The following is a 25,765-nucleotide window of genomic DNA, read 5'->3' as shown; positions in this document are numbered from 1 at the left end:
CTCCACCAATGGGAGATAGGCAAAGTGGCTCGCTTTCTGTAGCTCTGGGCCAATACTAACAAAGCAAAAGGGGGTTGTCGGTATAGAACCAATGGAAAACAGGGAAGGAGCACGAGGCGGAGTTGCGAATCCTGTCACCAATTGGAAAGAGGGGGTGGAGCCCGGGCCTTGTCAAGCATGACCAACCAGAGAGAGGAGCGGACTCTAGTAGGCGGGGCCGTAATGCTTTTCCCCAATCGGACAAGGCCAGGGGCGGGGCATTCTTTTGGGTGCCCAATGAGGAACGCAGCCGAAGCGGGCCTGTCAAGAGAAGGGCCTGGGGGCGGGGGGATGGTGAGTCGGAGATAAACACTCCGCGGCGGTGGCGGCTGCTGCTCTTCTTCGGGTTCTGTCACGGTGTCGGCGGTGCCCAGCTCACCGGACCCCCCCCTTCTGGCGAGCGTGGTAGCCAAAGAGGCTCTCTCAACCCTGCTCTGCGGGGTCCACAGCAGGGCGCGGGTGTCCGGCGGCGGCGGCGAGCCCGTGGGCAGTGGGGGTTGGTCCCGCGGCTCCGGCCCCCGGTGCAGAATGGCGGCGGCGGTTCGGATGAACATCCAGATGCTGCTGGAGGCGGCTGACTACCTGGAGCGGCGGGAGAGAGGTGCACGGGGACGGGAGGGGTCCGTCCCGAGCGGGGGCCGGGGGCTCTGAGGGGCCCGGCCGCGGGGTAGGGGCGCCCAGCCGCTCTGGGGGTGGTTGGAGGCGCAGAGAGCGCGACCGCGAGCGCTCCCAACCCCTCCAGCTCTCCCCACGCGCGGTCCGAAGGGAGGCCGCCGCTGCCCCAAAGGCAATGAATAAGGGTGGAAAAGGGGCCGCTGCCCCCCGGAGTCCGGAGCGCCGTCCCCCACCGCAAAGCAAATGGGGTGCCCGGGGTCCCCTCGGCCAGGCCCTTGGTTTACCTCACCGGGGCTCGTCCTGACCGGCCCCCAAGTGGGCCCGGCGCCCGGTCTCCCAGCTGGAGGAGCAGCGATTCCCCTGCGCCCCCCCTTCCCCGCCCTCTGGGTTCCGGGTGTTTGCCCCGCACCTTCGCCCGAGGCTGGTCCCACTTAAAGCACGCCAACCTGCTGGACGTTGCCAATGGGGAACCCAAGCTCCATGAGCTTAGCGACTTGCTGTGTCTTTCTCAACAATGAGCAGCTGGAATGCTCCTTACACCTGCTCCGAACTGAGGGTATTCACACAATTAAAAAAAAAAACAATCATTGTTCTAAGAATTCCACCTTGCATCGTTTGTTTCTTAACACAATATTCTTTTAATGAAAAATAAAATTTAAAAAGGAAATACTGTGAAGGGGAGAGAGTATTGAATGTTCTAGGCTCATTCATTAACTGGATCCTTCGGTTTTCTAGAAGCTGAACATGGTTATGCCTCCATGTTACCATACAATAACAAGGACAGAGATGCCTTAAAACGGAGGAACAAATCCAAGAAGAATAACAGCAGTAGCAGGTAATTTGGTAAATATTTCTCTTTTTCTTTTAGATTATAGTGCAGATGATACGAACTGCAGAATGGAAGTTGCCTATTGTGCTTATGACCCAGTAAATATATTAAGTAGCAATCATGATTCAGTAAGGCACACATGGTCTTAAGCCATTGAGGAAGCAGCCCTTCTGTTTGGGTTGAGGGGACAGAAAAGAGAAATGGAAATGTTTTATATTTCTTTATGAACTTTTAAACTTAATTTTGCTTTTCTTCCCTTTTGGAACAAAAATCTCTGGAAACTTCCAGTGAAATTAGTAACAATGACAATATGTTGCCTTCAGAAGTTGCAGATTCAGGGCAGGTTTTTTATAATTGAAAATGCTGGACATTATCCATTTCTTTTACTTTTCATAGTGAAGATTTTATAAACATGTTAAAGTATCTGATTTAGCGTAGGTGGTAGGATTTCATATTTGACATGTAAATGAAATGCAGTGGTTTGTCTCAATCTGTTACATCTATTTATAATGGCAAAGAGGAATGATAGAGGTTAAAACCTGCCTTTTTGGTGATGGAGGATTAATATTAAAATATTAATATGCAACAGTCCTTTTATGTTAGCCTTATAGTTCTTAAAATCTGTGAATTTCACTGGGAAGTATGTGGCTAATGGTCAGTGAAATCACGTTAAAACCCTGACTGTAGTTCCTGGTACCTATGAGTACTCTATTAATGCTACTGCTCCCTTTTTCCCTTCTTTGCCCTTAAAGTATAAGTTAGGTAGGAAATCTGTTAGGTCTATTTACTTACACCTTTCATTCCAGTAAATTAAAGTCATTCACATTTTCATCACTGACTTAGAATCCTTATTCCTCCCTGCAACTAACTGTATTTGGTTAGCCTCTGTGGCATAATACAGACCACTGAAAGCCAGGAGGTCCCACTTAAACCTAAAACTCACTTGTTCTTGCTGCTGCTTCTATCCTTGATTCATCCCATTGTACTTAGTGTTGGTAGAACCACAGGATGTGAGCAGCACACATGTGCTGAGCTCTTGACTAAGAAGGCACGTGAGGGATGAACCTAGTAATTAACTACCCTGTGGTTTTTCCTTTCCCTCCCATCTTTCACATTACCTGTGAAAGCCACCTGGTAGCTAATAGATCTGTGTGTGGGTATTAAGGGCCTATTAGGAGAATGTTAATACTTGTATTATGCAGTGGTATAAAATGATTTAGCTGTGTTGCATTTTGTTACAGTATTTTTAAGATTTTGTTTGGAAGAACTTTGAAGTCTTTTGGTTTATTTTTCCTGAAAAAGGTAGTCCATATGTTGCTTTTACTTTTGTCCATTCATGATTTGGGAGGAATTGTCCACCTTACTAGTCAAGGCTTAATCCTTAGCACTTTATTTTTCCCTAAGTTTCACTTTACTTTTCCCTAAGTTTGGAGGAGGTTCAGTGGTGGGGAGAGGAAGAGAAAAGGATGTTGAAAGAGAAGTAGGCTGGTCCCCAAAGGTGATTAGGAAAGAAAAATAATGATAATTGAGAACTGCAAGTCAAGAAACAGATTCTTTCTCTTTAATATCCAGTGTTATTATGGAAAAAATAGCTGTAACTTCTGAGTTTTGGAAAAGCTCTCTTCTGTTAATGGGCTTGGTTTGTTTTCCATGGTTTCAGACTGGAGGCTATCACAGTTTCTCATATTCTTGACTAATAATGAATTAGGGTAATATCCTTAGTGGTGCAAGGATCTCTGAGAGACCATGATTAAACCTGGAGATGGCACGAAGCAAACATGAAGCAAGAGCAGGTTGTTTTGTTTAAATGTGATCACTTCCTTCATGCCCTGTTTGGAATGACCCTTACCTGAGCAGTGAGACATCATCCCAGAGAATGCAGTTTGAACCCTTGATTTGAATTAGACTTCTCTCCAAGGCCATGTATGGTCAGGATTTTGAACTGAGGTAAGGGCGATGGAGAGATCACTGCTGGTTTACATAACCACCAGATAATAGTTTATTCTTGTTAATTCAGGTTGAAATGCTGTGCTCTTTGCTTGTAGAGTCAAGTCAGGGGGCTACTTTTCCTTGGACAAAAAAAAAAAAAGATTTAGCCACATATCCAACTTCTTGGGAACTAAAAATGCAGATCTTAATCCAGTCTCTCTAGTTGCATGTTTAAAAAACAAAAACAAATGAAATTGTGAATATTGTTTCAGAATCATCTAGAGAACTACTGGAATACAGGGGAGGTGGAATCTTTTTTTTTTTCTACGGGTTTTTGAAATCAGTTACTAATTATTTAGAACTGAAATCCAGAGTTTTTAAAGGTATATTTTGTAAAATTGCAAAGCAGGCTTTGGCACTCGTGAAAGAGGAAGTTCAGGACCTGCCACCTAGCTCTTTTATGCAACAGTGGCCATGTAGCTGAGCTGACATAGAGAATCTTTTTGAACCCAAGAACTTTTTCCATTCTCATACACTGTAGTTTGGCTTAGTTATCTTTTTGTAAGTAGGCTCCACCTCCAGCGTGGAGCTCAATGTGGGCCTTGAACTCATGACCCTGAGATCAAGACCTGAACTGAGATCAAGAGTCAGACGCTTAACTGACTGAGCCACCCAGACGCCCCTTGTTAGAATATATTTTTCAATGGTGACATTTGACCTTTACCAGTGATTCCAGAGTTATCAAATCTTTTCAGTAACCACATGGAAAATAATTTTGACACAAGGTATCTATGTATTCTCATAATACTTTAATTAAAAATATAAATGTTTACCCATTAACAGTTGGCAAGCAATCTCTGATAGTTTTTGAAAGGCTTATTTTCATTAAAGACAAACTCAGTTTCAGTCACCCAAATGCACTTCAGTAATGCTTTAGCCATTAGATGTAAGTCCCCTTGTAAAAATCCCAATGTGTTAATACTCTTAAGTAATCAAATAAGATCTGTAGTTACCGAAACTGTTCAAAGTCTGGAAGGAGTTGTCTGTCCTACAGAATTTGTTAAAAAGTTTATCTTGGGGATTCAGAATTTTTCTTATATGTATCTTCAAAGAATCCAGAAATTTTTGGTAAGAGTGCCCTGTGTGCTATTTTCTATAATCAGAGATTATATTCTTTTCAAATATCCACCCTTCTCTCTTCCACCACCTTCCTGGAATGGTCCTTGCCTACAGTTAAACGGGGAAATTCTGACCAGCTGCTATCATATACTTTCATCCATTTAAAAAATCTGTCAGACTTTGAACTTGTTATTCCCTGTTAAAACTAAAATGCCACGTGCTTTAAAGCCAAAGGTTTGTAGTGCAGGCCTGACTCTTGTTAACTGTGATATCCTGCCGGCCATTGCAGGAAGTAAACCTTCAGGAAAATGTAACTGAAGAAAGTTGAGGGAAAACCAAGTGAATCAATGTAAAGCTTTTAAGGTAACCAACTTTGGGGTCCTTTACCTAGAAAACAAATATTCTAAAACTTAAAATACTGTCATTATTTTCTTGGTTTTTCTCGTTAATAAAAATCGGTGTCCCAAGAGCCTTGTGGAAGAGAAGTTTTATTGCTGGATTGGAAATTTCTCATTCCAAGACTATAAACCCTCCACCACCCTTCTCTGGTGTGAATGAACTTGGCGGTGGTTGCCCCCTGATATAAATGAGTGGCGGAGCATTCACAGAAGTCCTGTTTCTCCATGATTACTGTTGAAAATTCCTCTGTAGGCCCAGGAAGGTTCTGGCCTCAGCCAGGGTGTTCTCTCCTGAACTGGTTAGATTCCAGAGAATTTCCATTAAAGGTCAAGATTGAGCTCCTTTATAATGCTGGGATGTTCCTCAAGTTTATAATTAGGGAGGAGTTGTGTGAGGACGACACTGTAGTGGCCATATTGACTGACTTCCTGTGACTTCTATGGAAACCTGTCCATAAATTCTTAGACCAGACCTTATATTCAAGGTCAGCTATAAACACTTTAATAATAGGATTTCACATCCACCATAGCTTTTGTCCAAGGCTCTCTAATCACTTTTACAGTTGCTACCTCATTGATCTATGTGTGTTCAGTAGATAATTGACAATAATTTTTACTCCCATTTTACAGAGGGGTTAAACCAAGGACAAGATGGTAAAGAATTTTATTTCTTCTACAGTACCAGTTGGTGGCAAAGCTAGACTTCACATTTCACCCTCACTGTGGCTTTCACCAGTCTGTATCGTCTTTATGTTGAGCTAAGTTTTAGAAGCCCCTTCCTGAAATCATTTGGGAGCTGTTCACCAGTAGCGTTTTGCAGGCGGTTGTACATGATCAAATAATTACGTCAGGGAGTAGAAAGATTGAGGGAAAAGGGATTATTTTTATCCACTTAAAATTGTATCCTATTGTTAAGCAACTTAGCATAAAATTTTGGCATATCTACTACACCTAGAAAAAACTGCAGGACTAGGAGGAGGTGCCACCTCCACTCTTCTACCCTCAGCCTGAAGAAAGCTTTGGTGTTCTGTAACCCGAATTCACATCACATGGCGCAGCTGTTTTTCTCATTGTATAAATAGGCCCCTTTTATTTCCTTTCTTAAAATGGATTACATTTCCACTAGGGATTGCATGCCTCTTAAGTTTGTCACTTCTCCTTGAACTCTATTTTACATATTTACATTTACCTAACTCCTCAAAGGAACTGATTTCTTTAGCAGATCCCACTGAGTTTTTCCTCCCTTTCTGTTTTCTCTCCTACCAACTTAGGAGAGAAAGAAGTTAAAGTAATTGTATTGGTGCTGAAATAGTTCTTTAAGACAAGAAGAATCTTACTGTTTTCTTATTCCCTCTTTCAGATCAACTCACAATGAAATGGAGAAGAATAGGTGAGTTGGGGATTTTTGGGGTGGGTTGGGGGTCGTTTTGATGTAGTCCTTGATCTTAGAGACTTGGATGCTTTTCGTGGGCTCTTCCCACAAGTAACACCTGATGTAAGAGTTTCCTCAGGCCGACTAAGCAGCACTGCCCCTAAATCACTTAGGTAGATGAAGGGCTTGCAGGTTCCAAAAACCACACCCCCAGCCCTCACTCCTGCAACCCACTCCTCCTGAGGAGGGCCTTCCTGGGTGACTGTTTCACAGGCCAAAGCAGTTTAGGTCATGAGCAGTGTTTCCACAAATAGTGTTTTTAAAAAAAATTACATGCTACTGAATATAATTGGTAGTTCTGTCTTAAATCATGTACACACCCAGATATATATAAATACACATACATATGTGTGTGTATTTACAGTTTACTTGTGAATAAAGATTCTCAAAAATCAGGCAAATATATGCATAGCACAAATTGGAGATGGTGATTCACTAGAGGAGGTCTGCCACCCTCCCTGGGATCCATCTGGCTTCCTGAGTTGATCTCTCTCACCTGGATTGCCTCTTGCTGTTTGTTTAAATCTTTATTTTCTAAATCCAGTTTGCCCCTCCTTCAACGATGTAGCCTAGTGGTTCTTGACTCTGGTTGTACGTTAAAGTCACTGGCAAAGCTTTTATTTTAATGTTTTTTTAAAAAATATTGTTGTATTAAATTACACATGTATACATTTGAGGAGAAGGAACAGATTTTATTTCTGCCAATTTTATAAAATAACATACAAATCTTCAAATATATGAGAACAAATAATGTAATCAAGTCCTATGTGTCCATTACCCAGCTTCAACAATCAACATTTTGTTAATCTTGTATAATCAAAACTACCCCTCTGCATGGAGTATTTGAAAGCAAATCTTTTATCTCTAATAAAGACTTTTTTAAAAACAACCACTTTTACCATGGTGGGTGGGGGGTGGAAATAGTAATTCCTTGTGGAGCTTTAAAATAAAGAAAAAAAGAAACCAATGCCCAGACCTCACCCCTAGCAATTCTGATTTAATTGGTTTGGGTTGAGACTCTGCTCTAGTATTTTTTTAAAAGCTCCCCAGGTGATTCTCATGTGCTGCCAGGGCTGAGAACCATTGAACAAGCTTCATTCTGGTCTCCGAGCTCCCATCAATTTGAAATACAGGCTACCCATTCAGATTGAGTGGCTTTCTCGGTGCTCTGCATGAACAAGATGATGTGTAATGATGGTTCTGTAAATACATATGGTTATTTCATGCAAACCTTCTTTGAAGAGGGAGCCTGACTCTGAAAGTCAGGATCTGAATGACACTTTTCGTCCGTGAAAGGGCAGACTGACCTACTAGGAAGGAGAATGTTGGAACAGGGTGAACATTTAGCATGACTCCGCTGAGGAACTCTGTGTGTGCGTGCATGTGCCTCCCTGCGCACGTGCTTCTCCCCATCCCTCTTCTTCCCTTTTAATTTCTCTGATTGTGACTGTGTTTGAGGTCAAAGCTTCGTTTTTGCTTTAGGGATTTCCAGATCATGAATTGGGAACTCGAAAGTATCTTTTAAGGTGGAAAGGTAATCAGATGTGGCTTCTCTTTCTCATCTTTAGATTCTCAACTTTCTGCCTTTGGGGTGAACTGGGTAAACTGGGATTCCTTCTGCTGAAAAGTCTTCTAGTTCTTCTCCCGCACCTTACGTAGGCATTTATTTTTTTATTATTCCATTAGACACTCATTTTTGTTATTAAAATTTTACCCCTTCAGGCAAGGGCTCTTTGCACTTACTACAACTTTATGCCTTTTACCTCTGCAAGAATGCCACACAATGTCAGTTTTACCTTTTAGCAGTTCAGGGGTGTTTATTTTTGCCTACAGTGTCTCAAGAACTTGCACTCAGTACTAGGTATTAAGAGAGTTCGCACTGGGGGTATTAAATCAGCATGGTCCCCTTCCTAGAGAAATGTCTGTCTAATGGGAAAGATGCAGAGACAGTCTGAATGAATATGCTATGGCTCAGATTGAGGTATACATGAGAGGCTATGGAGGCAAAGAATCTAGAAAACTGGATTTGGAGTCCCCACTGGGAAAGCTGCTTTTAATTCAGACTGCTTCCGTGTGACCAGTCAACTTTTGCTCGCTGAAGAGTTATCTAGTTTCCTTATTGTCCTTTCTTTTTTGGAATTCGGTCTTTTAAGGTCTTGATAATTCTTTCTCTAGTCCAGAGCATGTGAACAGAAAAGAGGGAAGTAAAGACTCAAATTTCTTAATTTAACCAAAATTGGTTGCTGCAGTCCAGGGGAGGGACTTAAAGTTGCCCAGCTCTTCTCCCCTTATGAGTGTAGATGCTTAAGAATCTTCGGGTTTTGAAGTCAGTTGAACAGCTGCTCTTGTAGTCTCCCTGGTTTTAGTAGTTGACGCCTATAAAACAATCCCGCTTTGCTAAGTGCATATACACTTTAGCCATTTTTTACCTTAAAACATCACATAAAAAGATTGACATGGCTCTCAAAAAAACAAAAAACAAAAACTTAGGGAAAGACCTTCTAACAATGGGAATTTGTTTTCCTCTTTGAGATTGCAGAGTTGATTATACTTGGGTTAGATTTTTAAACAGAAACCTTTTCTGTGGCACTTTAGAGATTCTGAGTAATTGGTGTTCGTTAGGACTCCACAAAGAGGACAATATACTCAACACTACCACTTTAATATTCTTGGTGTTGGTAGGAAAATACCCCACCTCCACCATTCTAGAAGGCTTGTATTTTCCATTCTCTATATGAGGCATTCATGGAGCACTGAAGATGCTGTGTCCTAGGTGCTGGGAATCCAGAGCCTGATGAAGCCCAAGCCCCTGGGGTGAAGGATTCAGTTCATCAGCATAGATAGGAGCATCTGTCACTCGGTCTATGCTTCTCTGAACTGTAACTGGTCGTTGTGGGTCTAGCCTCCTAAGGAAACACTTTGTGCGGTTTTTCTTTTTAAAACTAATTTTACAGGGACGCCTGGGTGGCTCAGTCAGCTAAGCGTCTGCCTTCGGCTCAGGTCCTGGGATCAAGTCCTGCTCAGGCTCTCCTCTCAGGGGCAAGTCTGCTTCTCCCTCTCCCTCTGTGATCTCTCTCACTTTTGCTCTCTCTCTCTCTCTCTCAAATAAATAAAATCTTTAAAACAAACAAAAAACCAACTAATCTTACAGAAAATCTTGAGAAATATAGAAAGTCTTTCTAAAAACAATTTAAATCATCCATAATTCTAGCTGCCAGAGGACAGCAGTGGAACTTTGAAGTGTATCTCCACAGTTGTTTTTGGAAAATAAAAGTATAGTTTAGTGTAGAAAATTGGGAAGTTCCAAAAAGCACAAAAAATATAAAAATCACCTGTAATAGATCTTGCAGCAGTAACAGCTGCTAACGTTCCTGCTAAGTTCTGTATCCATCTAGACTTTTGTGCATACTTTTTTTAAGTCAACATGGGATCATAGAGTAAATAATTTCTATCTTCGGGGTGCCTAGGTGGCTCAGTCAGTTAAGCATCTGCCTTCGGCTCAGGTCCTGATCCCAGGATCCTGGGATTGAGTCCCACATTGGGCTCCCTGCTTGGCAGGAAGCCTGCTTCCCCCCCTCCTGCTTCCCCTGCTTGTGTTCTCTCTCTCGCTGTCTCTCTCTGTCAAATAAAATCTTTAAAAATAATAATAATTTCTATCTTTTCAAGCTACATTATGAATATTTTCCCATGTCCTTAAGTCTACTTTTCTAACATTACTTTTAGTGAATACCCTGTAGTATCTCATATGGATGTGCTGTAACTCATATAACCAATCCCGTTTTAGGTTCTTCCCGGTATTTGGCTAATATAAACAATACTTCCTTAAACTACCTTGTAGGTAAATCTCTGTCCAACACCATAATTATATCCTTAGGGTAAATTTATAGTTGTGGAAATAATGATATAAACATTGTTGTGGTTTTCGATGTTGACTACTGGATTGCCCACCTGGCAGGTTACAGGTCTTACACCTTCACAAGGTGTTAGTATAATCTAAGACCTTCATGAATTTGATACATAAAAAACAAAAGCCGACAACTTGTTTTAATTTGCATTTCTTACATTACTAGCACAGTCAAATAATTTTCTTTTCTTTGTGTGTTTGTATTGCCTGTTAATAACCTCTGCCCAATTTTCTACTCAGGCGTTTGTTTTTTTCCTTATTTTGAAAAGATTATATAATATGAAGGATATATATGAAAGAGATCACCCCTTTGAGTATCATATTATTGTCCAGTTTATCATTTCCTTTAAGAGAGTCCATTTTCTCTCACTGTTTGAACTTGCTGCTTCTATTGTATATTAAATTCTTGTTCGTGGCTAAGTCTGTTTCTAGACTGGTTCTTCTATTCCACTGTTCATCTGCTCTGCTTTTCCTGTGCCAGTGAATATTGTTTCGGTCATTGAGGTTTTATCATGCACTTCAAGATCTGGTAAAGCAAATCCCCACTCCTCCCTCCTTTTTTTTTTTTTTTTTTTTACCATGTTGTTAGCTATTTTCACTAGTTTATTTTTCCCTATGAATTGTATAGTCAGTCCATTTCCCCAACCTCCAAATCCTTTTGGGATTTTCAAAATCAAAATTTAAGAATTTCAATATAAATTAACCTTTAAAAGTTCACGTTCACGTATTAGCTCTTTCCATCCAGGATTTGGTATGTGACTTCATTTATTCAGATCAGTTTTCTGTCTCTAAAGTTTTATAGTATTTCCCCATGCATCTTGTATATTTCTTTTAAAAGGTATTCCTGCATTTAAAAATTTTTAAATCACTATTGTATTCCCATCGTAATTACTAATTTTTGTTGGAATAGAGGGAATTTTTGAATCTTGTTGTTATATGGCTTTGTTGATGATAATTCTACTGTTTTCCTTCTCTTAGCTGGGAATTCCTCTGGTCTGAATGCCTTTCAGTAGCACTTCAGCAAATGGAGACTGACTGAATGCATATAAGCTGCAGCCAGTGGGTCAGGAGTCAGGTGCTAGAATGGACTTTTTTTCAAAAGAAGGCTCTGGCATCTTCTTTAATAATAGACACTCGTTTTTCTGGAATGGTACATATGCAGGCCTTGCTGGAATTAGGCAGCTGGTCTAGAGAGATTACCTCTGCTAGAGTCTTCTGACCCCATGACAAAAGATTTTTGTGTGTGCTCTGTGGGGAGGACTCAGCAGCCTGATCTAAGCTATTATTTTCATTTGGTTTAACAGTATTTCAGTGGCATCTGGTCTGGTATGAGAAACCACTGCAGTCAGGTCTCTTCTGGCAGGATATTCTAATTTATTGCGGGTCCCTATTGTTATATTGGCTTTTCATATGGCCAAGCTCCTCCTGTCGGAAGAAGGTAGGGGCATAACTTTTGCACTGGGCCCGAGTTGTGGTAGGCATTGCACCACTCTTACTGTTTCTGAACTTTCTTGACCACATTCAGATTTCACTCTAGGGTGTTGTAACAAATCCGCATTGCTTTGTTGCCACATGGGGCTAAGGGCACGGCCTGGTTATTACAAAGGGATGTAGCTATCAGTGTGCAAATCTGGCCTACATTGATGGTGTGGAAGAACACCCAGATTTGTACCGCTAGAACCTATCTTTCTTGGACTACACCTCTTGGATAGATGGCATCTGCCCTTGGAAAAACTTGGAGAAAAGACATATGCTGCTTATTCAACTAATTTCCCGTCCCTCCTGGAGCAGTGCGGGCACTGCCTGACTTTTTGTCATAGACATTAATAGTCAAAGGGTGAGAAAGCTAGCAAGTACCAACCGTAAGATGTATTGTGTACATTTTTAAAATTGAGCTCTAGAAAGGAAATATTAATGAATATACTATGTATTTCAAACTTTTAGTAGAGAAGTGATCTTATAACTTCAGAATATAGCCACCGTGAATTGCTATTTATGCCTTGTTCACGGAGTGACCTGTTCCCATACAGCTGGCATATAGAACTGCCTCTGTATTTTTTATAAAGATTACTATCACAATTATCAAAAATCTTCAAAACCTTCTGAGGTTCTGGTTAAGTTGGTAGTAATGATGCATCTGGCAATTATTTATAAAGGGATCATTTTAGTGAAAGGAGGAGAGTACATTTTTCCTCAAAGCATGACTTGTAGTCTTCACCTGGACCTTTTGTTTAACCCGGTAATGCTCTGTTGTCAACCCCAAATCTGGAGAAAGTATCTCTTGTGACCTGTAATCACTTTTAGGGAGTAAATTTTGACCCCATGAGATGATTTGTTTCTTCTTACTCACTATACCAAACCTGTTTTTCTCACTATAGAGCTCATACATAACATACCTGAAATTTTTATTAAACCTCCAATTATCCTATAGAATTTATGAAGCTATTTAATTGGCTAAATCTGTGCCCACACAAAGCTAGGAAATAAGATGGTGAAACTTTAGAGTTAAATAGGCTATTGTGTATTGTTTGCTTTTTTTTCTTCTTTAGTGAAGAATCTGAAGCCCAGTTTTAATGAGAAGTAGTACTCCGGTCCCATGTATCATGTTTGTTAGGTAGGACTTTTCTCAAAGAGAAGGGACATGGATTGCCTAGATACCAGATTCTGCTCTCAGGTTGGCATCTGCAGATGTATTATTATTTCTAGGCTCCAGTGGGTTAACACAAAATGGAAGTCTTGGTCTTTCCCATTACTTGGTAATGAAAGAACAGTTGGATATATAGGAAGTGTGTTGTGTGTGAATGAATGAAGAAATGAATGTGATCTATTTGGAAAGGGAAAAAGCAGGTTCTGATGGTCTATGGAAGCTTGACAGCCTTTTAGGTCAAACAAGATATGGGTGAGGGAAAAGAAAGAATAGGTTTGGTAGAGGGCAAAGGGGAGCCTGTTCTAGAACTTTTAGTGAGGGCTGCTATTTGTCATAGTCTGAAGGCAGCTCAGATCAGTAATTTGCCATAATTTGTTTATGTTTGATCTCCGACTAAATTTTAAGAAGCTCCAGGGCAGGGACTTGATCTAACGCGACAATGTGTCCCAGCACCGATGAAAGTGGCGGTGCACAGTAATCTCTCAGAAAGTGAATGAGAGCCAAGTGTATGGTTCTAGATTTCCACCTGTGAATTTAACTCCTTATCTACCCCCTTCACTGGCCGCCATCCTGTACGCTCTGCTCTGACCTTCTAACTCTTCTTTGCGTCCTGTCCTACACTCTACTGTGAGAGCGTTCAGTTACACCTCCAGTTAGAAAAAGGAATCTGACAGCAGGGCCTTTCTCCTAACAGACACGCACATGCACCCGGTTGGATACCATTCCCACTCGTTGGCCACATTCGGGCAGGAAGAACTTTTGGGGTAACCTAGCAAATTCAGGAGCCCTGGCTGCAGATGGCACAGTCTACCTATGGTCTTAACTCTTTTCCCAGTTTATTCTCCAGTTGACAAATCTGCTGGCCTGAGAGGGAGAGAGACACGGATAGACTCAAGGGCGCTTAAGTCTGGAGGCAGAAATAAAAAGAGCAGCATTCAGAACTGTCTTAAGAGCACGCTGGCTAGCCCAGGTGCCTTCTGTTGGTGCCCGGGGCGCTGGGAGGAGGTATGCCTCCAGCAGCCTAGAGCCTCTTCATTAATGACTTCCGTTCGCTTGGATATTTAGTTTTCCATAATTCATGGCTGACAAGACTTAAGGAAAACTAACAACAGAACAGTGTGGTATCAAAACATATATTTAAATCTTTAATATATTTGGAATTTATTTTGATGTTAGTCTTCCCACTCCTCTATTTTCCGAACAATCCATGCTTTTCCTAAGGATTTGTAGTGTTACCTCTGTTATATGTTAAATTCATACCTATTCTTCAGTCCGTTTCTGGGAATTTTTTATTCTGTTCCCTTGATTTGTCTGCCCATTCCTCTATTAGTGTATACTGTTTTTTAATTATTAAAGCTTTATGATACAATTTAATATCTGGTATAGCACATTCCTCCTCATTCTTCTTTCTCAAAAATCTGGCAATCCCTTATACATGTATTCTTCTAGATGGAATTTAGACTAATTTCCCAGCATTAAGAAGAACACTTGGAATTTTTTCCCCCCCTTGGAATTATGTTAAATTTATAGACGAACTTGGGTAACATTGGCATCTTTGCTTTTAGGTTTCATGTCTAGGAAGGTGCTACTTTTTTCCATTTATTCAGATTTTCTTGTCTCTCAGCAAAGTTTTATAGTTTCCTTCCTAGAGATCCTTCCTAAGCTGTTTTAAGTTTATTCCTAAATATGCTCTCCTTTCTTCTTGCTGTTGTATGAGAGAGATTTTCGGTGCTTTGGATATAGATAGCACATCCAGAGATGTGTGTGGACTTCCAAGGTCAGTCTTTGCCCCCGTATTTTCCTTGGGCTGTTGCAGTGCAGCTGGGGCAGGGAGAGTCGGGTGCTCTTCAGGTGCTTCCCCCCAGCCTTGGGCTCCCTTCGACCCAAGACTCTACATGATGTGTGGCCAAGAAGGAGTTTTCTCTTATGCATGCATTAGCTTTATAAGATCCTTGCTAATTTTTTGAAATTTTTTTAATTCCAGTACAATTAACATAGTGTAATATTAGTTTCAGGTGTATAATACACTGATTCAGCACTTCCACACATTGCCCAGTGTTCGTCCCAAGTGCCCTCCTTAATCCCCGTCACCTATTTCCCCCATCTCCCTACCCACCTCCCCTCTGGTAACCATAGGTTTGTTCTCTATAGTTAAGAGACTGGTTCTTGGTTTGCCTCTTTTTTTTTTTTTCTTTGCTCATTTGTTTAAATTCCACATGTGAATGAAATCATACAGTATTTGTCTTCCTCTGACTTATTTCACTTAGCATTATACTTTCTAGTTCCATCCATGTCATTGCATGCAAATGGCAAGATTTCATTCTTATGGCTGAATAATACTATGTTGTGTATATATTTATACCACATCTTCTTTACCCATTCATCTACCCATGGACACTTGAGCTGCTTCCATACTTTGGCTGTTGTAGATAATGCTGCTTATAAACACAGGGGTGCGTGTATCCCTTTGAATTAGTGTTTAGTTGTTTTGCTCTAGTAGTGCGATTACTGGATAGTAGGGTAGCTCTATTTTTAACTTCTTGAGGAACCTCCATACTGTTTTCCACAGTGGCTACACCAGTTTGCATTCCCACCAACAGTGTAAGAGTGTTCCTTTTTCTCCACATCCTTGCCCCCACTTGTTTGTGTTTTTGATTTTAGCCATTCTGACAGATATGAGGTGGTATCTCATTGTAGTTTTGATTTGCATTTCCCTGATGACGAGTGATGTTGAGCATCTTTTCATGTGTCTGTGGGCCATCTGTAGGTTTTCCCTGGAGAAATGTCCATTCATGTCTTCTGCCCATTTTTAAATGGATTATATTTTTTGGGCGTTGTTGTATCAGTTCTTTATATATTTTGGGTACTAGCCCTTTATTGGATATGGCATTTGCAAATATCTTCTTCCATTCAGTAGGTTGCCTTTTAGATTTGTTGATGGTCTCCTTCACTGTCCTTGATTTTTTTTAAATGTAAAAATAGTATCTTTAGCATAAGCAAGATCTGTATTGCCATAGAAAATAGGTTACGTTTTCCATTAAATTTCTTTAATGACAGAAGATAAGTGTTTTCTTTAAGGAAGAATTGGATTTTACCAGATAGCCTCTATCTACCTAATGAGACACTTTTGAGTTTCCCATTGATTTTATTTTTTTCTTTTTTTAAAGATTTTATTTATTTATTTGACAGACAGCGAGAGAGGGAACACAAGCAGGGGGAGTGGGAGAGGGAGAAGCAGGCTTTCCATGGAGCAGGGAGCCTGATGTGGGGCTCGATCCCAGGACCCTGGGATCATGACCTGAGCCGAAGGCAGACACTTAACGACTGAGCCACCCAGGCGCCCCGAGTTTCCTGTTGATTTTCAAAGGAATATTATAGTGTTATACAAATTGTTCCCAGTAATTATCGGTCACAGAAAAAACTAGAATTGAAAGAACAACAGCTGCCATGTAAGAGCGCACTCCTGTCAGATCCTGGCCAGGGGCTTCCATTCCTTGTCGCAGTTAATACACTGGCCCTGTCGGGCGTGGTGTTCCTGTCTGCTGCTGAGAAAGCTGATGCCACGTGGAGTTAAGTGATCGGCTCAAAGTCACACAGGAAGTAAGTGGCAAAGCCAGGGTCCCAAACCTTTGCTCTTACATACCATGCTAACATTTGGTTGTATGGTGACAGACAGATTCAGACTATTAAAAGAACTAAAAACAAAATTTGAGATCCTTTTCAAAACCTTACTGAAGAAAAACTGTAGTTTGTATCTAATTTAGTTATCCCTAGTTGTAGGGCACACTTGATTCTAAGCATTACTGATTATAGCTCAGATCAAAGATTGGTCTCTTTATGCTACTATAGACCAAAGGTGTATCTGTCCATTCAGAATAATTAAAGCAATATTTCTGAAGAGTCAGCACAGAAAGTTTGTCAAGGTTCATGACCTAGGTACAAAGCAGTTGGATCAGCACAAACAGAAGAGGCAGTTGCGAGCAGGAAGGAGCCAGGGTTTGGCACAAGCCCCTTCTGCTGGGGGTGGGGAGCAGGGAGGCAGCTCTTGGCAACAGGATGACTGGCTGAAGAAGATCGGCTGGGAGGAGGTCTAAGTAGGGATCAGACTGGGCTATTGAGTGGCTTCCTGTTAAGTACATGTGGCAAAACCTCTGTTGGTTCCCCAAGGGGGAGTTAGACCTAGTTCAGAACGGGACACTGATCCCCCTCCTTGAGGACCAGAGCCCTGGGCAGGGGAATAGTCAGGACTGGGGAGGAAGAGCTGAGATGGGTGCTTGTGTTACTTGCTCTGGATCTCGTGCTTCATGGGTGCTCTCAAGGCTGGCTGAGGGGTTGCAGATCCTAGGGTGCAGTGTGCCTGTGTGTGTGTGTGTGTGTGTGTGTCAGGATTGAGGAGCCTCGGGGAGCTTTTACAGAGGAGTCCGTTTGCTTGTTTATCTGGTTCAGGAGTCGAATTTCACTATTACATGACAGAACCGAGCCTGCTCCGTAGACCTCACCCCTCCCCTGTGGTTGGCCTAGGTGCCAGCCTGGGGATGTCTGCAGGTGGGCAGGGCAGCCAGTGGGCTGAGCAGTGAGGTGCTAGAGGAGGCCAAGACAGGCACTACCAAAGACAGAAGTTGGCTTTGGATCTCGACAAAAATCCAGAAAAGCTCTGGTCGTACTTTCATAGAACCAGGCCAAAAAAACACTGAATGAACATGTATTATCCTTAGCTTGAATTAGTCAAATGGCTTATTTCTGGTTTCACAACTGGAAGTGTTCTCTGGAAGAACCCACATTTGGGTAGTGAGAATTATACTTTCTGGGCTAGACTCCCTGTACAACTAGAAATGACGATGCATGGAAAGATGACTTTATTATTATATTTTTATCAGTAGACAAACTTCCTAGAAAATTTACATACTCATATTTGTAGATAAACCCACATCATAAAATGACTAATAGGACACTGTTCTGAATCATGCAGTCTTTGCAGATAACAAGCTGAAAAATGTCTACATCTAATTTTTGAACCTTTTTTCCTAACTTGACAGTTTGTCTATAAACTTTGGGAGATATAATTTGGATAACTGCATAAGTGACTATACTTTCTCATGGTGTTTCTAATATCTATTTTCATGACTCTTCTTGAATATTATTATCCAAGGTGAACAGGTACATTTTACACACAGTTTTTCCTCCTGTAGTGGTAGGAGGAGCAAACCTCTAATGGGAGCCTTTGCTTGTGACCATTCCACATGGACAGGGTTTCAGGGCAAGTGGAAGTCTTGTCAAAGAGTAAGGCATTTTTGTACCATTAAATCTTCCTAGCTCAAGAGCAATTGCTGTATTCTTCAAGTTTGTCAAGGCTTAGAGGGCCCTCGGAGAGTCTAGGACAGCTCCTTCGAGAGCTAGACAAGGAAGGAGGCTTGGAAGCGGAGGAGGCAGGGGGCTCGGAAGGATGTCTAATGCACCACTTGTTAGATCTGCCTTGGAGGAACATCCCGAAGTCTTGATATGAAAGGTGTGAATGGACTTCCTTGGTCATTATCATACATATGGACCTCTTGGAGCTTTCTGAAGCAGTTTTCTTCTTTTAGTTCCAACTTTTGCTAATACAGTCAAAAATTTTAAGGGGAGCGGAGGGCAAATTAAGCTTTAAGGTTGTCTCCTGGCTCCCGGGAACTCTGCTCCAGGTGGTTGTGTGTGGGCTGTGGGCATGTGTCTAAAACCCCAGGAGCCTAAGCACTGTTGAAGGTGCAGAGGTGGAGTAGAGATGGACTGTGTCCTCCAGAAGCTTACTGTCTAGTTGAATAGTGACATGACCCACTCAGCAGACATTTATTAAGGGGGGGAGGGGCACCGTAGTAAGTGGCAGTCCAACTTTCTGAGGAGTTTGCAATGAATGAGTGGTTAAGTAGCAAATACCAAACAATTCAGGCAGAACCGTGAACTTCCCATTGACTAGTATAAACCATTAAGTACTCAGAAAGTGGAGGAATCACTATGGGTTGGAATGGCCTGTGAAGGCTTTCAGGACGTGCTGGGCTGAGGCAAAAACTCTGAATTCTGGCTGTTTCTCCCATTCATGGGATCTGCTAGGTTCTCGAATAAAGCACAAAGAAATGAAGTGTTAATTTCCAAAACTTTAGGGACTCCGGTCAGTCTGTGACTAAAGGTTCTCTCTTGAGTGGCTCACTGCGGCTTCTGCTTCCTCTGGCCTTTCTCCCTTCCTGCCCCGTCCCACTGTACCTCTGAACACCCTTCAAGGCCTACATGTGGTTATCTCTAGCTGTTCTGCATGCTTGTGTGGTGTAGCAATGCTGATGATGTGCTTTTTCCTTATTTTTTAAAAAATCTACTTTTTGAATAGCAGTTTACATAGTTGAAAAACCAAAAGATATGTTATTCAGTAAAAATTCACTCCCTTTCCTTATCCTTGCCTATGCCCTGACTTCTCTCTCCTTGCAGTTGTTATTAGTTTCTTATTGTTCAAGATTTTTTGTCCATACAAGAAAACATTACTTTTCCTCCGTTTTGTCCAAAGATGGCATGTTGTATGCATGGTTTGATATCTTGCTTTTCTTCATTTCACAATATAGCTGAGAGTTCTTTCCTAGTAGTAAATAGAGCACATCCTGGTTCTTTTCATCGCTGCATAGTATTCCACTGCATAGATACATGATAATTTATTTAACCAGCTCCCTGTTGTTGGTGACTTGGGTGGTTTTGATCTTTGCTATTTTAAAGCAAGCTGTAATGAATAACCATGCAGGTCATTCACATGTGTAAATACTATATACAGCAGTGTGCTAGTTCCAGTGGTCCATGGATGGGAAAAGAGGAAGTATGGGTTGAAAGGATTCAAACCCTGGCATGTTCTGTCAGGTCACATCATAACCCAGAAACCTGGCAATAACCTGATAAATATGCCTAATAATAGTAGATATTAGTCCCTGCCCTAACACCTATTTTATAAAGAGACTTGAGAAAACCCCAGGTTTGGCTTCTCCATGGCTTTCACCAGAGTTGTCTAATTTCCAAAGCTGTTTATTTGGCCAGAGGTCATTGGTGGCATTTGCCATTACTGGGCCTGGGCAACTTCCTACTCTTTTACTACTTGTTCTTCCAGAGTGCCTTCTGGCCCACTGTGAAATTCTCAGTGCTATGTGACCTTGTTTTTGTAGGCGGGCCCATCTTCGCTTGTGCCTGGAGAAGTTGAAGGGGCTAGTTCCGCTTGGGCCCGAATCGAACCGGCACACTACATTGAGTTTATTGACAAAAGCCAAATTACACATAAAGGTAAGTATATCCTTGGGATTCCTTTTTAGCTTTACCTGTCTAATAAGGGTTTGTCTGTTTATGAGGGACAGCAAATGTGTATCTCCAGGACAGTCCTTTCCTCTAGGGAATCCTCCAACCTGTCTCTTAGATGATCTCTGGCATCCCAAACCCAACATGTCCAGAACGCAACTGAGTATTCCTTACTCCTATGTAGAAGTGAAAGGGCCCTCCAGTTGTCCATTTATTAAGCCAGACACTCCGGGTCATCCTTGCTAGCCCTTGTTCTATAGCCATATATATCTAAGTCCTCTCCAAGACCTAAATATTTCACAGGCTCACTCCCATTTCACCCACCGTCATCTACTTCAGTGAACTCCTCGGAGGCCTCCCTGTATTCCTCTGGCCGCCTCTGAGCTAAGCTCTGTGCTTCCTAAGAATAATCCTTCCAAAGCTCAAGTCAACATGTCACCCTGTTTAAAATTCATCAGTGGCTCAGGACAGACTGTCAGCAGGCCTGCCCCAGGCTGTGTGACCTGGCCCTCACCTGCCTGTACAGCAGCGTCTTGTGCCCTATGCCCTTTCAGCCCCTTGCACTTGTCATGCTCTTACCACAGGGCCTTTGTACGTGCTGTTCCCTCTGTTTGGTATGCTTTCCCTGCCCTTCTTCACCTAGTTAACTTCTTGTCATCCTTTAGATCTCAACACAGGTATCACTAGCTCAGGGAAACTTTTGCTGACCTGCTTATATCCTTCCTGCCACAGATGGGGTTATTATTGGCTCTTTCTCTCTTAGCACTTATCACAGTTGTCATCTGACCATGGTTTGTGTGACTGTTTGGTTGTCTCCATTGTCGGAGGAGGGGACGAGTTCTTTATGCTCACCTTGTATCCCCAGCACCTCCCAGAGGGTCTGAAAGGGAGTCCGCTTGTAGCACGTAGCTTGAATAGCGAAAGGTGAGGCAGTGGAGTGGTATTCAGACTCCTGCGAGCCACAGCCAAAACTCACTGTTTAGTAATAATCCTTTAGTCATTACTGGACAAATGTCACTTTAATTATGGTTAGTGGCATGCATACATGACAATTCTGGAGGGAAGAAGAACCTTTGTTTAGGGCAACATAACCACAGTTAAACAGATTTATAAAAACAAGTGGTATTTGGAAAGGCGTTTAAACTCTTGTGTTGGACAATTTGGAATCGGGACTTCAAAAGGCTGATTGTTCCCTGCTACCAAACAGAAGTTGATTGAGATTTGGAATAACTCGATATTGATATAATTAGATATATATGTTGATATATGTTATAATGTTATATAATGTTATATAGAACATATTAACTGTTGCTAATAATATATAATTAGATATATGTATGTTGATATAATTAGAACACGTAGCTGACGAGCCCTCCTTCTGCATGGCCCACGCCGGGCTCTAGTTCAGAGAGCGGGGTTCAGGGTGTCACCACAGACCGGGGGGTGGGGGGGCTGCTGGCTCTTCCCCGGCGTTAGAGGGGCCAAGCTCAGCCCCCAGAAGCCCTGTGACGGTGCAGGGAGCCGCAGCAAAGTCGGTGCTGCCGAGCCCGAGGCGGGAGGCCCCGGCCCCCGGCCTGCCCTGGGAGAAGCTAGTCCACTGACACGCAATGGCTTCTGAGGAAAACTGCCCTGTTCCGCGGCTCGAGGGCAAGATGCAGAGTCCTTGGCAATTTTGAAATCGGCCTGCGGGCTCCAACAACTACCGCTCTGACTTGCAGAAACTTGAAGATTGTGACAGAAAAGCCATTCACCAAATAGACCAGCTCCAGCGAGAGCAGCGGCACCTGAAGCGGCAGCTGGAGAAGCTGGGCATCGAGAGGATACGGATGGACAGCATCGGCTCCACGGTCTCCTCGGAGCGCTCGGACTCCGACCGGGGTGAGCGCCCGCCCCGCGCGCGTGCCTGTGCGTGCCTGTGCGTGCCTGCGTGCGTGCCGGCCTGTGCCTGCGTGCGCGTGCGTGCGCGTCCCCAGAGGCAGCGCCGGGGAGGAAGGGAGATCCGGCTCGAGGTCGAGTCCCGGAACCTCCCGTAACGAGCCCGTCTTTCCTTTTCGCACTTAGGCCCCGGGCCCGGAGCAGGGCCTGGCGGGGCTGGCGTGGGGGTTCGGCGCGAGCGCCCCGCAGCCCGCCCTCACCCGTGTCTCTTGTCCTCCCCACAGAAGAAATCGACGTGGACGTTGAAAGCACAGACTATCTCACGGGCGACCTGGACTGGAGCAGCAGCAGCGTGAGCGACTCGGACGAGCGGGGCAGCATGCAGAGCCTGGGCAGCGACGAGGGCTACTCCAGCTCCAGCATGAAGAGAATAAAGCTCCAGGACAATCACAAGACGTGTCTGGGCCTCTAAGAGCGCGGGGTCGCCGCGGCTGCCTCCCGGAGGGCTGTGCCGGCCGAGCGGATTAGGTAGTGTATCGGACCCAGCCGCAGTCCCCTTGCACGTAAGCTTCCGTGTACCACCTGTACCAGAATCAGCTCTGTAAACGTTTTCCGGGAAGTGCTTAGGATTGTGGGTTTCTGACTGCATCCACTAGCTTCTCTCTCTCTCCATAAAAATCCGTCTGCCAGACTGTACATTCCAATCAGTTTGAAGCACCCAAGAATTCTTAGGCCGAATAAGCAACTTTCACAGCTCAGCAATCTCCCCCTTATGTACTGTCCCCGGTAGTCTAGCAAACCTTTCTTAAAGTTTTCTGGCTGTGTTACTCACCTAGCAGAAATGTCCGAATGTTCTTGTGCTTAGCAAACGGAAGGAAACAAACTTTAAAAGTCGAGATCCTGATCTCAGAACTCCAAAGTAAGCTTTGAAAGCGGCATTTAAGAGCACTTCACCGTGGACCTCACCCCCCGTGAGGAGTCAGGAATACCTCCAGAAAACACCCCCTTCTCACACACACACACACACACACACACACACACACCCCCTCCGTGCTAACTCCCCCGACCCGCGTGTGGATGGGAGCAGTATTTCTCACTTGAAAGTGGACACCGTGCTAACATGTCTTTGGGGTCGCACAGCTCATGCAAGTTCCAGCATGAACAAACAAGACGGTACAATCTCTGTGTGCGATGTTCTTGGGACCGCGCTGTGTACTGCTCTCCCAAGGCACGTTTTTCCCTCAAGGTTTGTTATGCTACTTGTCTCTGGAACATTTTTTTTTCCTACCTCAGAGATAAACGAGATCTCCATTTCCCACTTAACACAAAGTGATTATGCCTTTTTTTTCACCCCCAAATAAGTGACATTTGGTCCAATTCTAATCTATTTTCCTACTTAACTCTCAGCAATAACTGAGCTTTGGCGCTAGCTGAGCTAGTGTCCATTGTCAGTGAAAGGAAAAGTCCGCATTTCTACTCTCTGTTGCAGGTGAACAGGAGGGGATGGTACAGTGTTATTAGAATTCCTCTCCTTATTTTTGGATACACCCAGAAACTTCTTTATGGAGGCTTTTGGGTTTCTAGTTTAAAAGGCTGATCTTTTTGGTTATGATTTCTCCCTTAAGTGGTCTCCCACTTTGTAGCATTTTTATTTAAGCTAAAACAGAGCACATGTATATGTACATAAGACACATTAAATCTATAAATACTATTTATTCATTTTATATAAACTAATGTAATGGAAAACAAATTCTTATGACTTTGTGCTTTTATAGATGTTCTAGAAACTTTGTATGTAGGTATCTACAAAATTGGTTCATTCCCCTTAATATTTTTGCATTCATATTTTTGAGGTCGAGGTTTTCAGCCTCTGGCAAATCTTTTTCATTGAATTTGAACCATTTGTAAAACCTGTGACGCTGAAACAGAGTGTGTGTCACAAAGTGACGAGAACATTCCTAAAATCCACAGACGCACTGCAACCTAAGGGCTCCACGGCTGAAGCAGCGGCAGGCGGGCGGGCGGCTGCCCCGAGCCCCCGCCGCCCGCGGTCTCTGGCCCCCCCAGCCTCGCCACGCCTCCGGCGCCTCCACCTTCCACACGACTCAAAGTTCAAACGCCCTCCACGCGGAAGCTCATTCTGTACACGAAGAGCAGTCTAAACAAAGCAAGATTACTTTTGTTCTTTCATTTTAATGATTCTCTACTGTATTAAAATTTTTAATTGGAAGTAGTCGATCCTAAATGATTCCAAAGTCATCTGTACTTCTGTTTTTGTTTTGTTCTGTTTTTTTCCTGCATTTCAGCTTTGGGTGGGTGGGGGGAGGGGCAGGTGACACAAAGGATTTTTTTTTATTATTGGAATCTTTTCCAATGACCAGCTGAAGATTTGCACTGAAATACAACTTGTATGCCTTTTGCATTTTTAAAGCCTGCTTCCTGAATTAAGCAGAGTGATACTGTTCAACGAGCCAGCTCAGCCTGTAACATGTTTGAAAAGATATATCTGCACTTTGAGGTCCCTTTCAAATGCCATTCGCTAGACCTCTCAAGCGCTTTAATTGCTACATTCAAGCGCCTCACAAGTCCAAGATGCTGGATGCCGTATGGCATCGAAAACTCAAGACTTTGGGCAAAGCTTGTGGGCTTGCATTGGGGGAGGGAAGGGAACAGAATTTGTGTATTTGTTCGATTTAGAAATAAGGCATCTGAGAGATGCCGTTATTTTCTGTTTAAGTTAAACTGCATTTTTTTGTCTTTTGGTTGAAATATGAAATGTACTGTCCCAATATAAAACAGTAATTATTTGACCTTTGCACTGTTTGTCTGGTCCTTTTCAATTTGATTGCATATATAAATGTGGAAATGGATATATTTTTAATGCACTTGTGATAAACTGACACCAGGGTTAGACCTTACCTGTCAAAGCCCAAGAGGTGGACCGAATCGGCATGCGAGCTAGGCCTCTCTCTAACCAAAACTGTAACCTTCAGGACCAGCAAACTCAGTCTGAGGCAGCTACCCCGCCCCTTCCTCACGCAGCTCAGCAGCAGCCCTGATTGGCCAACCTGTCCTGTCATTCACTGATCCACCAGCGTGACTGTTCAGAGCTCTAAAGTCTTTTTGGTGGTTTTGGGGGTTTTTTTAAGCAAAATGAAAAACCTTTCTATGAGGGTTGTCGGGGGGAGGGGATGGGCAAAGATAGAAACCCCAGCCTTTAAGACTTTGACAATTGTACGTAACTATAGAGGTGTGTAAATATAGGCACATGCATATTTTTATGTAAAATTGATTTTAAAAGACGAAATCTATACTCTCACCGATACCATTGCAATGCAGATGAGAAAATAAGAGTATGTAGTCCAGTTTCATGCAGTGAGAAAATACATCTGGGGGCTTCTGTGAACAGCCCAGAAAGCCTAGCTTTCCCCGCCCGTTGGCTTAGAACGGCAGGCGAAGCACCCAGGGGATTGTGTGGGGGTTTCTGCTGCTGAGCAAAGATCTTGAATTCTTCAAGGTGCTGCTAGTGACCACTGACTCCTGTGTCTAGTCACAGACCTAATGCTAGTTTGTGATGCTTTTTGAATCACTTTTTTGGGCAGGACCTAAACTCCTCTCCCCGTCTACCCCAGACTCAATTTCAGGGTCGGTCCAGTGAGCACTACGTAGGGCCCTGACCCGG

The 25,765-nt window shown here is 43.0% G+C and overlaps 1 protein-coding gene across 3 annotated transcripts; it reads left to right on the top strand.

Moving 5' to 3' along the window:
• The first annotated feature begins 324 nt into the window (after positions 1–324).
• On the top strand, positions 325–24,893 carry MXD1 (MAX dimerization protein 1). 3 transcript variants are annotated; one of them, XR_004916112.2, is made up of 7 exons: positions 329–640; positions 1,390–1,489; positions 6,290–6,319; positions 20,082–20,196; positions 21,927–22,086; positions 22,368–22,611; positions 24,055–24,893. XR_004916112.2 is itself a non-coding variant. In XM_036088289.2 (6 exons), the coding sequence occupies exons 1-6, from the start codon at positions 568–570 to the stop codon at positions 22,553–22,555; spliced, it is 663 nt and encodes a 220-aa protein (XP_035944182.1). In that variant the 5' UTR covers positions 325–567; the 3' UTR covers positions 22,556–24,893. The 3 variants fall into 3 exon arrangements, 2 of the variants coding, with proteins under 2 accessions (XP_035944182.1, XP_035944178.1); XM_036088289.2 differs by having other exon boundaries at positions 325–640; positions 22,371–24,893; XM_036088285.2 differs by having other exon boundaries at positions 22,368–24,893.
• Positions 24,894–25,765: the final 872 nt, after the last annotated feature.

The sequence above is a fragment of the Halichoerus grypus genome, chromosome 10 (genome assembly GCF_964656455.1).
Source record: "Halichoerus grypus chromosome 10, mHalGry1.hap1.1, whole genome shotgun sequence".
Classification (NCBI taxonomy): Eukaryota; Metazoa; Chordata; class Mammalia; order Carnivora; family Phocidae; genus Halichoerus; species Halichoerus grypus.
This window is presented reverse-complemented; position numbering and strand designations above follow the sequence as displayed.